At 37.7% G+C, this 17,019-nt stretch overlaps 1 protein-coding gene across 3 annotated transcripts in view; it reads right to left on the bottom strand.

Moving 5' to 3' along the window:
* The window catches only part of LOC134227360 (uncharacterized), a 36,163-nt gene extending 23,571 nt beyond the window's left edge, over positions 1–12,592 (bottom strand). For all 3 annotated transcript variants that reach the window (XM_062708772.1, XM_062708773.1, XM_062708774.1), the window contains exon 1: positions 10,125–12,592. In XM_062708772.1, the coding sequence (XP_062564756.1) occupies positions 10,125–12,274 (2,150 nt within the window). In that variant the 5' untranslated portion in view covers positions 12,275–12,592. The remainder of the gene's footprint in view (positions 1–10,124) is intronic.
* Positions 12,593–17,019: the final 4,427 nt, after the last annotated feature.

The raw sequence follows: 17,019 nt of genomic DNA, 5'->3' as shown, positions 1-17,019 counted from the left end.
ACATGCGAAAAAAATGACGAAACAATTTTATCGGAAGCTGCGCCGGAGGCTAAGTCCCGGAGAAAAAGCTCTGTGAACTGTCAACCTACGTCACCATGCACTGGTCTATTGCCCAGGTGTTGCAAATGTCACAATGAACTATTTGCAGCACCGCACTCTAGATCAATTTCCGTGCGTTTGTTTTCTTTTCCTCAACAGCTGACCAAAAATCGTATTTTAATGACTTTTCACATTTCCCCGTTAAATTCACTAACTTTTGTATATACAAACATTGCGGATCCCAAAATGAATCAATTAGGGAGAAAATCATGCCAATCGGTCAACCCGCTCGGTAGTTAAATAGTCCGGAAGGAAATCTCAACTCTTTTTTATTATATAGAGATTATGTGTAGATAAAAATATTTATTTTGTGAAAATTTTTGTAATTGTTTATTGCTAATATTGATTTATTCATGAAAATTTTGTATTTTTCGTGGAACATTTTGATTTCTTTATGGAAAATTCTTATTTTACAATTGCAGTTTTTGCTCTCAAAAGTGCTAATTTATTATAGTTGAATTTTTTTCGGAATTTATGCTGGAGTTGTTTTGTTTTTTTTTTTCATTAACAATTTGTAGCATAATTTCCAAGCAAAATTTTTCACAGAGAATTGTTCAAAAATCATTCGGAATGCCAGCACTTTATCAGGATTGTATGAAGTAAAGTCAAAGTTTTTACAAGCAATTTCTTTACTGGATTTTTCCTGAATATCCACAAGAAATTCTTTTGAAGTTTTTTTCTTGGATTATTGTAAAAACATGAATATTTTTCAAAATTGTAGCTGCAGTCCGCTAATGCAAAAGTGTCAGCGGCGTGATGCCAAAAACCATCTGCGGCGGTGGCGCGGCGGATTTTTTCTTTATATTTTCCCATTTTTTCTTTCCAATTTTTTAATCGCAACCTGTTTTTTCGTTTATTTTTTTTTATGGGAATGGGCTAAGGCTAAGATGGTCAAATAACGCAGATACGCATCGACGTTGCGACCGACGCTGCGTTACCGGTTATTTTCGATGCACACCTACGTCTTTTCAACGCTGAGTTGAAAAGACGCTACTTGGGCATCGGTTCTAAGATACGCTTTGCGTTAATGATTTGTATTTTTTACATCGCTATTGTTAATCACCAAAAACTTTTCGTATAAAAAAAGACCACGTGGTTCGAGAGCAACACCCCCCCTCCCCCCATGTGGCTTATCGTGGTCATTTTGCAAACCCCCCCCCTCCCCCCATATATGACCACGTGGTTTCTGGACGGCCCCTTTGGCGTTTTTCCATTTATCTGGAAAGTATGCCAATTGAAAACATTTGTTAAATAAATTAACCAAAAAGGATAAAGAGCTCTAAGCAAGTTTTTTGATAAGTATGTAGAAAATACCATCATCACCCGGGGCTTTCATATTTTTAAATTTTCTAGTAATAGATCTCACTTCATCCAAATTAGTTCCCAACGAAGGGTCAAAAACATTCTCTCGATTGAGAATGTCTTCGAAGCTCCGTGTAACCTGCTCCTCAATTGGACTAGTGAGACCTAGACTAAAATTATGGGCACTCTCGAACTGCTGAGCAAGTTTTTGAGCCTTTTCGCCATTTGTTAATAAAATTTTATTTCCCTCTTTAAGCGCTGGAATTGGCTTTTGAGGTTTTTTTTAAGAATTTTCGTTAATTTCCAAAAGGGTTTCGAACTGGGATCCAACTTCGAGACATTATTCTCAAAGTTGGTATTTCTCAGAATAGCGAAACGTTTTTTAATTTCATTTTGCAAATCTCGCCAAATAACTTTCAACGCGGGATCACGAGTTCTTTGGTATTGCCTTCGCCTCACATTTTTAAGACGGATCAGTAGCTGAAGATCGTCGTCAATAATAATGGAGTTGAATTTAATTTCACATTTAGGAATTGCAATGCCTCTGGCTTCGACAATTAAATTTGTCAAAGATACGAGCGCATTATCAATATCACTATTGGTATCGAGAGGAATATCAACATCAAAATTCCTATCGATATACGATTTATATAAATCCCAATCAGCTCTATGATAATTAAAAGTAGAGCTGATTGGATTATAAATGGCTTCTTGTGAGATTTCAAATGTCACAGGAAGGTGATCAGAGTCAAAGTCAGCATGAGTTACCAATTGGCCACACAGCTGACTTGAATCCGTTAAAACCAAATCAATTGTCGAAGGATTTCGAGTGAATGAAAAACAAGTTGGGCCACTGGAATATTGAAAAGTATAATATCCCGCAAAACAATTTTCAAATAAAATTTTGCCGTTGGAATTGCTTTGAGCATTATTCCATGAACGGTGTTTGGCATTGAAGTCACCAATTACGAAGAATTTTGATTTGTTGCGAGTCAGAATTTGAAGATCAGCATTCAACAAATTCTTTTGCTGCCCATTGCATTGAAAAGGCAAGTAAGCTGCAATAAAAGAGAATTGTCCAAAATTTGTTTCAACAGAAACTCCCAAGGTTTCGAAAACTTTGGTTTCAAACGAAGAATATAATTTATGTTTGATGCGTCTATTAATGGGCTCTCCTTAGCCGTGCGGTAAGACGCGTGGCTATAAAGCAAGACCATGCTGAGGGTGGCTGGATTCGATTCCCGGTGCCGGTCTAGACAATTTTCGGATTGGAAATTGACTCGACTTCCCTGGGCATAAAAGTATCATCGTGTTAGCCTCATGATATACGAATGCAAAAATGGTAACTTGGCTTAGAAATCTCGCAGTTAATAACTGTGGAAGTGCTCAATGAACACTAAGCTGCGAGGCGGCTCTGTCCCAGTGTGGGGATGTAATGCCAATAAGAAGAAGAAGACGTCTATCAATGACAATGGCGACCCCACCACAGGCGCTGTCAAGACGATCATTCCGGTAAATAAAATAATTTGGATCTCTTTTGATGAAAAGACCTGGACTAGTGGTAGATTCGATTTGGTCAATTTCGTCATGAATCAAATCGAACTGATTGCTCAGTTCGATAGGCGAAGAATTGTTTTAATTGTTAGAGTTAGAAGGAATATCTGAAGTTTCCAGCTTCCTTCTATTTTTTCCGCGCTTTGGCAGGACGGTCTTGAAACCTTGTTTCTTTGAAGGAAGTGGAGAACTCAGCGATTCCCCCTTCCTCTTGTTTTTATTAATGCTCATTGCTGAGCGTGGAGACGTGACCTTCTAAGAGATTTTTTCCCAGAACGGTGTCCCTGCAGGATTACCACCGCTTGTCGGAATTTTACTTCCCCAAACGGGTCCAACGTTAAACGAAGGCACGGGTCCTTGCATAGATCGTAACGGGATCAGTGGGTACAAATAGCGCTGTGATGCACTGTTGAAATTAAAATAGTTTCGGGTAGTATTAAAAACTTTCCTCAGCAAAGAGAGAAAAGAACCGCACAGCACGAAAGCACGATGCGGTCTGCTTATTGTAATAATAAATAATGTTACCATACGGTAACACAATTCTGCAGAATTTCCCTATTTGAAAATTTAAGGAAATGCTCTCTCATTCCATGTATTCTGGAAAATTGCTTCATCAAGAATTCTGTGGACTCCATTATTTTTCTATTCTGAGAAAATTATCCGTCAGGAAATTTTTCCGAAATATGATTATTTATGAGTCATTATGAGCTCCGAAAAATCCCTTACCCAGGACCCAGGACCCCAGGAGAATTTACCCCTTTAGAAATTATGGAGATGTCTTCCTTCAAAGATTTTATTGAACTTTGGCCTTTCCAAATTCCAAGAAAATTCTTCATTAAGAAATATAGTAATATGATTTTAGAGAATCCTTAATCCATAAGTTCTATGAAAGAAATAATACATTTCCCAAAATTTCGGAATGAGAAACTCCTGAAAAATTTCTTTTAACAGTCCCAGAAAATTTCCGTAGGATTTTCAAGTATATCCTGCTGCAATAATCTGTTCTTTTTTGTTGACATAACAACCATATTTAAAAATCTTTGTATCACAGCTCAATGATCGTTAGGTATTCCGTTAGGTAACACTTCCATAGTTATTAACTGCGAGGTTTCTTAGCCGAGTATCACTTTTTTACATTCCCGTGTTGTAAAACGAACACGATGATGCTTATAGGGAAATACCAAAAAAAAATAGGACCGTTGCATGAAATTAACTCAGTTACTTTCAGCATGACCTTGCATGACAAACCATTGATTCATGAAGAAACATCACGAAGAATGCCTGGAGAAATCACTGAAGAATATCGTAAATAAATTCCTAGGTGAATCTTCTAATGGTATTCCTGATAGAATTCCTGGAGAAGTTAATAAGGATTTTTTGCAGAAGTTTCTAGATGGAATCTTAGATGAATTGCTGCAGGATGTATGAAAATCCCCTTTGAAATTTTCTAGAATTTTGGAATGAACTTCTCCAGAATTTCCAAAGAAATACTTTGAAAATTCTTAAATTTTCAGAAGAATTCTTTAGAACTTTCGAAGGATTTTTCCAAATCTATATAGGATCTCTTTAGGATTGTATGAGATTTCCAAGACAGCATCATTTAGAAACATATCACACCAAAAGGAATATTAATTAAAGCAAACAATACAATTATTCGCACACTTTCTCGCCATACATTACAGTGTAAAAATTAACAATGTACATAATATAAATGATGTTTACCGCTTTTAGTGCACGAGAAATGCAAACATTAAAAAAAAAGCATTGTTTGAAGGATAATTTTGAACCACGCCGATCCGAGACGCCGCACTGTGGCGGAAAGCTGGACAAAACATATTTTTTTATTTTAACATATATATATTGAATGATGTTACAATTTTTTTTTATTGTAGCTTATAAATTATTTTTTTTGTGTCTTGTTGAAGTTAATTCCGTAAAGTGTCTCCCGAACAAATATGAATGGGAAAATGAAATTAGGCTAAACTTTTTTGGGAAAGATTCGAAAAGATCTGGTATTATGTATTAAATTATATTTTTTTGTCTTCTCTCCGGTGGTTAGTGTGGTGAATTGACCGATAAAGCCGATAAACAAATCATTCACCACAATTACGATCGTAAAATCTGTTTCAGTGGTGAATTGCGCATAGCTGCGCCAAAGCTTAAAATTGACTGGTGCAGGACGCTGTCTTTGTTCTAGATTCTAGGGCCTGGGCTTGCGGAAGCCCTTGGATAACATAAAGTATGACGGATTACCATTTTAACCTCAAATGAATTCAACGTTTCAAAATTACTCTGTGGTGAAGTTTTGAACGCAACCTCGGGTTTTGTCCGAGATTTGTATGAGGACCCGCTACTATGCGCCGCCACCGCCGATTAAAAATTACATTCACGCCGCTGTCGGTTCTAAGTTGGTCGGCGCTCAGGTTTAATTCAAAAGAGAATGAAAAATCCTGAATTATTGGTATTTAGCATTGTCCGATTTACTCTCCATAAAGTTACATTCGATGAAGAACCCGCTTCCATTGTTTGTTATTGAAATTGGCCCGCTCGGACAATGAGTTACAGAATTATTATGAAATCATTGTTTTTGCCTTTCTCGTACACTAAGTGGACCGAAAGGGTCTCTTAAACATAGATACAAGTTGAAAAAAAAAAATCAAAACTGGCCAAAAAGTTCGGAAACAGTGGTGATCAATAAAAATATATGCAAATAAATGAAAAAAAAAGTGGAAATAATGGCATCTTTCCTCCTTAAATGCAATGCAATTGCTCGGGTTTATATTATTTTGCATTCAAACTGTCATTATTGTTGAGTTCGTCGCAGCGCGGCATTCTAGATAACTTTTTCTGCGATCGCATTGGGTTTCTTTCCCAACTCGCTCTAATATTGTATTAAAAGAATTTTTCAACCTTTACCTTCAAATTTGCAAACTTTATGTTTACAATGTTATGAAAACTCATATGTGAATATTTATGTTATGTGGAAGATATTGATTTGGAAAATGTATTGGAGGTAACCACTTTCCCTTCGATGGGACTCGAACCCATGACCCTACAATAAGCTAGACTGGTGCTTTAACCAACTAAGCTACGAAGGACCTCCGTCGGTCTTCGCAACCTAGCGGCTACTGAACGAGCTTGAGATTCCCAAATTGGACGCATAGTCAAATCACTCGCAATCCACATTAGAGGAGCGTGAGTATTTAGAATGTCTGGCGGCTGAACACATTCTTCATCAGCAACTGTACTGATCAAGAGAGGTTGTGTAAGCTATTTGCCAGTCAGTCATCAAGCTCAGACCCGACCGCATTGCGTAGGCAAGAGCATGCAACCAAACTTTATGTTGTTATAAACACAGCTGACCTCAAGACAAATCGATCAGTGAGAAAATCTAGGAAATCGGTGCATGCGTTCGTGAATTACAATGCTTCAAAAGAAAAGCAAACTCATTTGCTTATATTTGTTTGTTGATATCAAAATAACAAACTTCAGGTTGTCGTTAGCAACCAAGAACATAAGCATGCTTGGACGAAACTTTCAGTTCAGTGTCTGGAAGCAGTTAATGTCAAACTTTGGAAAGCTGGATGGAGATAAAAAACCCAGATTAATCCACCTAACGGTGATAGTGCCTTTCTCGCGCAAAAAGGTAATAAATGTAGCCTTTACGCTTACACCTCGATGATGTACAAGAAAGGCAAAACAGTTACACCGTCTAATGTTATGATAGAAAATTTACACTAGTAGACGACAGATGGCGCTGCCAAAAGTTTCTCGAATTTCCTATGTTCGAATTTTGACTTTCGGACAATTTCATAGTACTATGAAACTGAACGAAGAGCATACTTACGCCTAAATGCGTGCAACACGAGCATCTTTATAGTGCGATGAAACTCTTAATGGGAAGCCACGGATAAAATATTCATAGATGCAAGGCATTTTTCATAACACATTATTGTTCTATGTGACTATGTCTCATCACTATTTTAATATTATCTATTTTTTGCAATTTGCAATTATTATGAAATTCAATAGCGATCAACAGCGTTTTAGTCTCTGTCGGATGCAACTTGTTGCAAGAAAATCGGTTAAGAGTTTCTATGTGAAAATTTGGGTAATGTTTTTTATGGCATTTTGTGCACACACACACGCACACACATACACACACACACGCACACACGGACAGACAGACATTTGTTCAGCTCATCGAGCTGAGTCGAATGGTATATAACACTATGGGTCTCCGGGACTTTTATCAAAAGTTCGAATTTGGAGTGAAATGATATCCTTTCGGTACAACTTAGTTGTACGAGAAAGGCAAAAAGGCATCATCACCGCTAGATGGGTTAATCTGCTTTTTGGGGTATTTCCTGTAAACTAACTAACTAAGAGATTATATTTTTTCATAAATATATGTACTTATGTCTACATAAATATCGAACTCCACAAAGTTAAGGCAAATTAGCTAACTATGCCAATACACCGTGGAACTAAATAATCCCGGAGAAATTTTAAGAAATCTCCCGTGGAAATTCTAAAAAATTTTCCTTAGATATTCCTACGATATTTTCTTGGAAATTTGCGGAATTCTCCGTGGAAATTCGTAATTTCCGGTGGACATTCCCAGTGGAGATTTCCACAAATTTCCGGTGGAAATTCCTAAGATTTTTCGGTAGAAATTTCTAAGAGTTTCTAGTGGAAATTCTTAAGAGCTTTTAATAGAAATTCCTAAATAACTCCTGTGGAAATTCCTAAGAAGTTTCTGTGGAGATATCTATAAATTTCCTGAGAATTTTCCGGGGAAATCCACTAGCATGTTACCTGGAAGTTCCCAATAACTTCCCATGGAAATTTCTAAGAATTTTCCATGGAAACCTCTGAAAAAAAATACTGTTGAAATTCCTTAGTTGTGGAAATTGTTAAGAATATTACGCAAAAATTTCTCAGAATTTCCCGTGGAAATTGCAAATATTTTCCGATTTCCTAAGAATTTGTTGTGAATTTCTCAAAGAATTTCCAGTTAAAATGCAAAAAAAAATCAGAGGTAGTTTCCTTAGAATTTTCCGTGGAAATGCCTAAGCATTTTCCGAGGAAATTTAATGTTTGAACTTTATTTACCATGAAAATTGCAAACAAAATCAGATAAACATTAAAAAAACGAGAAAATTCTAAAAAAAATCCAGTTGAAAAACCAAAAAAAGTCCTTGAAACATTTAAAGATTTTCCGTGGAAAATTAAAAAAAAACCTTCGATGATAGAAATTGATACGCTTTTCCCTAAAAATTCCCATGTAAATACCCAGGAAAATCCCGTGTAAGTTTCTAACCTAACCTCCCGTGGACATTCCAAACAGTTTTCTTTGTTAAGAATTGTAAATTTCAAAAAATTAAACCGTTGAAATTAAAAAAAGTCCTAAAGAAAATATAGAAAAAATACCTTACGAATTCGAAAAAGGTAAAGTTTTTGAGGAAATCCTGGAGGTTTCCACATGTATAATACGAAGATTTGTGAACATTTCTAAAGAACTTGAAAGAAAATTTCCGTTCATCTTTTCACGGTATAGAAGAAATTCTCCTAAAAATTTTTGAAAATTTACCATACATAGTATTTTGGTTCCATCATAATAAATAACCCAGATTTTAAGGCAATTTTATTAGTTTGTTTCAAATTGGTATATGTTGCTTGTTGCTAAAGAAATTCGAATGAAACTCATTTTCTGTCTAACAAAGTGTTTTAATACCTTAGAATATTAAATAAGTTTCTTGGCATATAACTCCTTTGGAAGTAAAAGATGTTACGCGAGTTATGTACAATCAAATTTACAAAACTATTCTTTTAAGCATTCTGATTGTATAGGTAGGCAGTTCCCTACTTAGATGCATGATCGTTCTTAAATTATACTCGGATGATGTCCTAATTAAAATCTGCCTCGTACATTCTGATATGTCTTCGTGCCAAATGCTACTGCCAAAAAATCGATCAACTTAATGAAATTATTTTACCTACGCATTAATAAGCATGCTTTATTAAACACGCTACATATTCGCAATGGGAAATACATTTAATTATTTGAGCCAACTTGTCTAGATAATCCTATATGAATCACCTTTTTGTTTGCTATACTTGAATGTATCAAAACGCCAATTGTGTTATAGAAATTTTATTAAAATAATTTGTAGATGTTTAGTAAAATGTTCTGATAAACAAAGCCGTTTGCAAATATATTCTTAACTGGATTAACCAGATTCCCGTAACATGTAGTGTACGTAGTGGCGTAGTGTATTACGGTGTAAGATCTAGCAAACAGAGCTCTAACTTGATTCATTTTTCGAGCTTGGGTTATCAGTTGTGGTATATAAGGATTCATCGTATTTAGTCCTCACTATCAACAGCAGTCTCAGAAATAAAACCAATTGTTGAAAGATTCGAATTTCAAACTCCGTTTTAGGCTAAACTGCATGCAGCGGAAGCAGCTTTCCAGCAATTAGTTTAAAAAGTCTTGATGATATTGCTCTCTGTAAAGGGTCTAAATAGCAATACTTTGTCACGATGCACTTGAGAAAATGAAACAATAACTGTAAGGAAAAATGCATTCAATACTTAACACAAAAATTGGCCATTTTCAACTCCCCCTCTCCCCCATGTCACACATTTTGTATGAAGTATCTGAAAATTTGGTATGGGTCAGCCCACATCTACTAATTTATAGATGTTCCATGACGAAAACGGCACTGCATTGCTTGAAGTAACTCTACATGCACTTAGCCACTAAGGACACGGGTAACGCTACAATAGATCTAATAACTGGTCGCAGTGGCACACCCGAACAGGAAAAAATGGTAATCCATATATTGAAGCTCACGCGGCATAACCGCTTGGACTATTCTCAAAACACCATGCGTTTCCATTTCATCGTCATCGTCCTACGCAGAACCGAACGATGCCGCTGAGCTGTTGAGCAAACGTGGAGTGATCGGATGCAGTTCCACTCTAGAAGATTGTGACACCATGATGGATGACTCTTTCTTCATTTTACGTGGGAAAAATAATGTTTACCTTTTTATAGCGTGAGAAAATGAGATCGGGTCATCGGACACGTAACATTGGTTAGTGGTTTGTATGAACATCGGTTCGACTAGCTAATGTTAGTTACAACGTAGTAGAATATTTACATTTCACTGTTGATTTTATCAACGGCGTTGAAGGGCTGCTTGTTCGCCTTCTCGATGTTCGTTGGCTGCACGACATCCGGAAGGCTGATGATCTCGTCCACGATTAAGGTTGTGCCATTTTCGATCAACTCTTTATCACCATTGATCGCAGTAGGCTGCAGTTTATCTTTCTCTTCTTCGCGGTGTCCATTTTGCTGTGCACTGGGATTGCTGCGATCGTAACGGAATTCGATTAGTTTCGGTTTGGCAATGATCATTGGAACACTGGGTGAAATGCCACTATTATCACAATTAAATGCACTTTGGTCAACGCTGTTATCTGCACTGACCACTTCGTTTGCACTTTGGTTATACACAAATGAACCAGGCGGTAAAGATTCGGCATGCACTTGTTCATCATTATTTTTCACGACATGCTCATAACGTGGTGGTTCTAAATTTAACGCATTCGGGAGTGACTCGGTACTTGCACTGCTAACACTGTCGTCGTTGCGTAAATCGGATTCCTGGGAGCAGTTCCCATCTATTATGAGCTGATCACTAAACACTACTCGTTTTTTCGGGCTAACTCGCGGCTCACTTTGATGAGCGGAAATAATAGCTTTGGGAAGTGTAGACTTTTCTTGCACTGTTGGTTTGGTTTCGGCGAACGGTGGTACGGTCGGGTCACTGTTAACCACGGGGGTGGAGTTAGGTACGGGGGATAAGGATTCCGTCGCTTCGTAGAAGACGTCTCGATCGTCGCTAATATCGTCCCGAGCAGCATCTTGTTTCGGTTGCACTGTGGATAAATGGCGCGGTCGAATTTCTGACACCGGGCTGGAGGATTGACGACTGGGCGTGAGCGATCGTCTGTTGTTGCTAGCAGGTTCACTGTGCTTACTTGGCGGCTGGCCCATTTCCTTGGTCGATGTTACGTCTTCGCAAGTTACAGTTTCACTACCGCTAGTCTGGTCGCGCGAACCATCTTTAATCTCGAGAGAAGTAACCGACGAATGTTCTTCCGCCGCAGGGCACTGAGAAGATACTGAGTCGTTAATGATGCTCTTTAATAATTCATCAACGCCGGTTTCATTGACGACCACAGCGTGAACCTCGTTGGTTGTCTGTGTCAACGGAAACGGTGATGTCACGGATGTAGTGATAGTAGGATCCTCCGGTGTTGCACTCACACCGTGCTCGGGTGGATCACAGCTTGAAGGCTTGTTGGTATCCGAGCGCACGACGGTGCTATTTATATCCTCGTGAACTTCGACGTTGTTTCCATTGACGTCATCGGCCGTGAGACACGGTCGTTGTTCAGGCTTAGGATCATTAGTGGTGATTTTCACTTTTTGCTCTTGGCTAGAATTATGTTCACTATGATTATCTTCGTCATTAATTTCATTTGTATCGGATACAATTTCAGCATGCTGCGCCGTTACATCAGACAAGTTGATCACTTCTTTCACTTTTTCTGTATTTTCTTCGCGGGATTTTTCGCTTGTTGCACACGTTTGCTCACTCGGGAAGGTGTTACCTTTGGTCGTTTGTTGATTTTGACCTGTTTGCTTGTGTCCTTGTTGATGCTGCAAATTCTTGCCATTCTGGTGCTGCTGTTGATAGCGTCGTTTGTTTTTCCCTTTAGCCATTGCACTTTCGAGCAGGTTCGCGTATTGATTGTGACTAGTTGATTGCTCCGATTTGGGAAGATTCGTTTCCCCCCGTACTTGAAATGGTGGCAATGTGTGGTCCTCACGTTGTTCGTACTCATTGATCGCATTCCCGTCGTCAGATTCGGTGGTGTCTGCGAACTCGATCACGCTACCCGTACCGTCCTCAAAGTCGAACGAACGACCGTTCTCACGGATTATATCATTCGGACTGAAGCAAGCAGCCGTTGGTGGTGGATGCTGCTTATTTTTAACACTTGCGCCCTCTCCACCGCTTCCGCTGTTGTCGGTAGTGGGTCCTACCTTAGCATCATCACGATCTCGAACGACGTCGTTTTGATCGACGAGTAGTCGCATCGGAGTTGCTGCTGGTATTGTTGGCGGCTGCGTCTCCGAAGCACTCGTGATGCACGCGTTCGGCATAGCAACCTTTGATGAGCGTGCATCGTGTTTTTGTTTTGATTTTTGACTCTTCGATCGTTTAAAAAAGCTAAACATTTCAATCGTTTGGCGTTTCACTTGCAAAAATAAGGCTTACTTTAGTTATCTAGTTTTTTCTTCACTTATCGAGTTTTTTGCGTTCATTCGTCAGAAATCCTTCATTGCGACCCACTCCGACCAAACTCCGCCAATGAACTGTTGCTAGATTCTCGAGGACAGATTTGTCACTTCAAATTTAACTCCTACACAGCCGCAGCTCAAAAACATTCACATATCCGTGCTTTTGAACGACATATATTTAATGTTGCAACGTTCCTCATGTCGTTTCGTTTGACTAGAAAATAAACATTGCAATCGCTTCCGACACGCTGTCTTCTATCATGTCAATTTGAAAGTAACATATTAATACAACTACGCAGCAAAAAGAAGTTAATGGATTGGTAAATGGTAAATAGCCATACGTCTCCATCGTACAGTGCTTATTTGAAACCTTCAAATATGTTTGAATACTTTAGAAGCCTGTGTAAGAAAGATGATTTGAAGGCAACTTCCGTGGATTTTACAATTATTGCTTAAACAAATCTAGACCAACATTTGAAAAGGGCGTAACAGCCAAAATTAAATCCCTCTTATTCTTTGTACACATATATAGCTTTATATGTAGACGAAGAATCAGAAGGAATAATTTTTGGCTGTTACGCTCTTTTCAAATGTTGGTCTAGAAATGAAATATGCAACATTTACTATAGCGCTTCAGAATAAAAAAAAATCAATTCGCTCTAGAAGACCCCGTAATGCGTGAAAAGTTCTGGACAAACTATCTTTAGTAAGGACAAGTACAACACGTAGAAGTTATCTACATACAATAGAAACTGAAAGAATAAAAATGAAGTTTGATTCGAAGTTCGACCACTATGTAAAGTCGCAGGAATTGAGTAATTGCTTGCCTATTGAGGAATGCGGGGAAATGAATCTATAAATAACGTGTGGCCAAACCATGGCGATTTGTCAATAAGTTACTAAACAATAAGTCGTACACTGGGGTGGCGCCGCAAAGTTGGCTGTGGAATCATTCATCTCGTTTGGTGTAACACGGAGATGCTGTAACTTAAACTTTCTGTCACGTAGAGTAGGTGTATCGGCTTGGTCTGACCTACTTAGATGCACAATCGTTCCATTTATAATTTTTAATTGGATTGTCTTGAGGAACCTAATTGGTTCTAACACATTCTGAATATGCATGAAAAACGATTTTATAAATTTTCCTGTTCGTAGATGGAAACTATACTATTTTAACATAGAGAAACGGATGTCTTACTTAGACAGTTCGCAAGTTAAACTTTGTTTGTGATAAAATTGGCGCCAAATCCGTTCTGTTCCGATTAACTAGAAATCCTTCAAAACTCAAATGGTTCGGCTTCGGATTGAAATTAATTTGTATTTATTACATCATTTGGTCAATCTTAATTTATTCTTCGACTTTCAATTTGTATAACTTGATTCGATGAAATGAAAATAGCTTCCGTTACTATTTTCGAGAAAACATAAACGGCCAAAGATCAATTATCTGCTTACGAGTGGCTTCGTTCTGTGCTGGCCTCTGTTGCATGCGTTGAGAGAGTTTTCTTCTCGGACCAATTTCACATGTTGAGAGTATAATCCACTACAGATATATGGTGAGAAAAAGGGAAAATAAATGGATTGAGATGTGAAACGAATCTCGACTCCGCGCTGAAATCCATAGATCAGACTGCGTTTCCCTCACGTTTTGTGCTCGCCGGGTTCTGTGCGGCATAGATGAGTTTCTAATTTTAACGACCTTGGTCCATTTTGCTATAGGCGAACTACATTTCCTAACCTTTCAACTACATCTGCAAGGTCAATTCGAATTTCATCTGTCAGTATTTAAATAAACAGGTACTTTAGCCCTAACCTCGCCACTGGCAGTGATGAAGATATCTGGCGGCTGAGGATTACCCGGTCTGCTTACAGTGTAAATTGGCGTGTTCATTCATTCGATCTCGATGTGTAAAAAACTACGACAATAAGAAAAGAGAATTTATTTTTAACTCCATGTGTGTTAAATTAACTCTTATCGTACATTTAACAACATTCATTTTGAAATTCAAAATTTGAGGATCGCTGTATGAGTACAAATAAGATTATTTGTGGATACTGTTGTTACTAAATGTATGATGAACAATGACATCATTCACCTGTCATAAGACGAGTTTAAACAATCCCATTGAATTCCACCACTTAATTGTATCCTGACAGATACGTATTTCGACCTCAACAGTAAGGCCGTCTTCAGTGTCTTGTACTTGACTCGACGTCGAGTCAAGTACAAGACACTGAAGACGGCCTTACTGTTGAGGTCGAAATACGTATCTGTCAGGATACAATTAAGTGGTGGAATTCAATGGGATTGTTTAAACTCGTCTTATGACAGGTGAAAGCATTCCACTAAAAAGCTCAAAATAATTTTCTTATCACAATGACATCATTGTTGATTAAATTTAAATTTTGTTTATTTCAGTTTTCAAATTCTAATACAAATCAGATTCTAGCATCTTAGTTTCTTTTCTTTTTCGGCATTATATCCTCCACTGGACAATGACACCCCGTAGCTTAGCACTCATTAAACACTTCCACAATTATTTATTAATAGCGATGTTTCAAAGCCAATGTACAATTTTCTCAGTTTTGAAAAATGTCATTTCGGTCATAAGTCTTAATCTGAATATCTACAGTGTGGGACATAAGAGCGTGATTACAAAAATGCTCAAAAATGTATCACAACAATGTCATTTGGCTCTCCCGTCGCTAGTTTCAGATGGAGTGCAAACTTATTGGGAAAAGTTGGAGGTTCTTCAAAAATTCTAAAGCATAAAAAAAGTTATTAGTATTTAGTCCCATGTCACGAAATGGCATTTTTCAACACAGCTCTGGAAAAGCATGCAAATGTTTAATCTTCTCTGCAAAACTATGAAAAATCTCATCATTGTATCTCCTTCGTCTGCTTCTTCGATGCTTCTTCGGATTCTTCGATTCTAAACCAATCTTGGGGGCCGTACACATATTACGTAAGCACTTATGGGGGGAGAGAGGGTCTGACGTTTTCTTACGCTCCATATAAACAAAATTTAATTTGTATGGGAAAAAATCCAGTTTCGAAAAATCCCGAAAAAATGCTTACGTAATAAGCAGGGTAGTTCACATTTCAAAAATGTTCGAAAATCCCAACTCCCATATGTCTATCAGTTTCTTTTTGTTGATTTAGGAGTCCTGGCAAAATTTTAGGCAATTTAAAGGTGGCAATTTATGTTTATGCGGTAATTTATATGAAAAAAAATAAATTTGTTCAAGCTCTCCTACAAATGGCAAATAGTCATGAATTCAAATGTACAATCCTAACCTACATTTTGGGATTCTATATCAACTAAAAAAAAAATGGTAGGTCATATGCTCACTTTGAGCGATTGATTGTTTATTCTCGCGATGGATGAACAATTTAATGAAATGCTAATACTGTATTGTAGAAGTTGCATAGGTCACATCACTTTCCATGGTGAATCCCGATCTATGTTACTGATAACCCCTCCCAACTAACACAACTTCCTTCCCTTGGTAATTGTGGAGATGCAGAGGTATTCTCGGTCTCTAGTAGCAACAATAACTACACACTAACATTCCCTCCCTTTCCCAACTGACTGTAAGAACTTGGCCGGCGCCGTTATTGATCAACATTTTCGAGCTGCTGGAACGTGCTCTTCGAGAACAGATGGTCAATCCAAACCACTATTCACTTGGATCGAAGTGCAATTTACACCAGTTCTGATCAATCACGGAGTAGCAACCATTGATATGTACAGTTAGTTTAAGCTAAGCTAAGCTAAAAAGAAACTTATGGACATATGGGAGTTGGAAGACCAACTGGAGACCCACAATACAAAATCTTTTTATATCGAATAAAAACTATTTATAAACTGATTTTAACCTTTTTATCATTTGCTAAACAGTTTGAATTCATGTTTCCTGTGGAAATTCTCTCCATTTCCGTTCTCATTAAAAATCTAAGCCACAGTCATTATCAAATTATGTAAGAACTTCATTGACGCCATAGCGACGAATGGTCCGAGTTTATATTAGCTCGGATGTTGTATAAACATCGCATTCGAAATAGCGAAAACGATCTAAACCCAATTTAAACAGATTCTCAATGCGAATCAATAAAATCCAGCTTGAATGGACGTTGGTTCAAAACAAATCTATTTTCCATTCTACAACATCGGACGCACGCGGTTGATTAAACAATGGCAGATGGCCACGGGTTCGCCAAGTTCATGGCTTTCGTGGGCGTAAGCAGTGCAATGTTTTGTGGGTGATCTTTGTTCGACTTTCCCATATCATCCACCTTTCACTGCTTGTTATTCGTATGATGATTGATTAGCATTCTGAAGAAAATATACACAAAACGCAGTCGATCGCAAAACATCGATCGGAAAAGTAGAACACAATTATTAAAAGTCTATGGATTTCCTCAGCACAAATATGAATAACATTTATTTCTAATCGTTCATTTTTAGCTTGAACATTCACAACTTTGCCTCAGTGTTATATCGCTGTAACAGGAAATAACAAGCTCATCAATAATCGAATTATTTGGATCGGATGTAGATATTATGGATCGTATGAAAGATATTCAGAATTGAGCACGACCCTGCCTCGCACGTGGTAAATATTATCCAATGCGATTGAAACGTGCATCATTTATCCAGTTACTGAGAACAGATGTGAGA

The sequence above is a fragment of the Armigeres subalbatus genome, chromosome 3, assembly GCF_024139115.2.
Source record: "Armigeres subalbatus isolate Guangzhou_Male chromosome 3, GZ_Asu_2, whole genome shotgun sequence".
Classification (NCBI taxonomy): Eukaryota; Metazoa; Arthropoda; class Insecta; order Diptera; family Culicidae; genus Armigeres; species Armigeres subalbatus.
The sequence above is the reverse complement of the archived record's forward strand: the minus strand, read 5'-3'. Positions and strand labels throughout refer to the sequence as shown.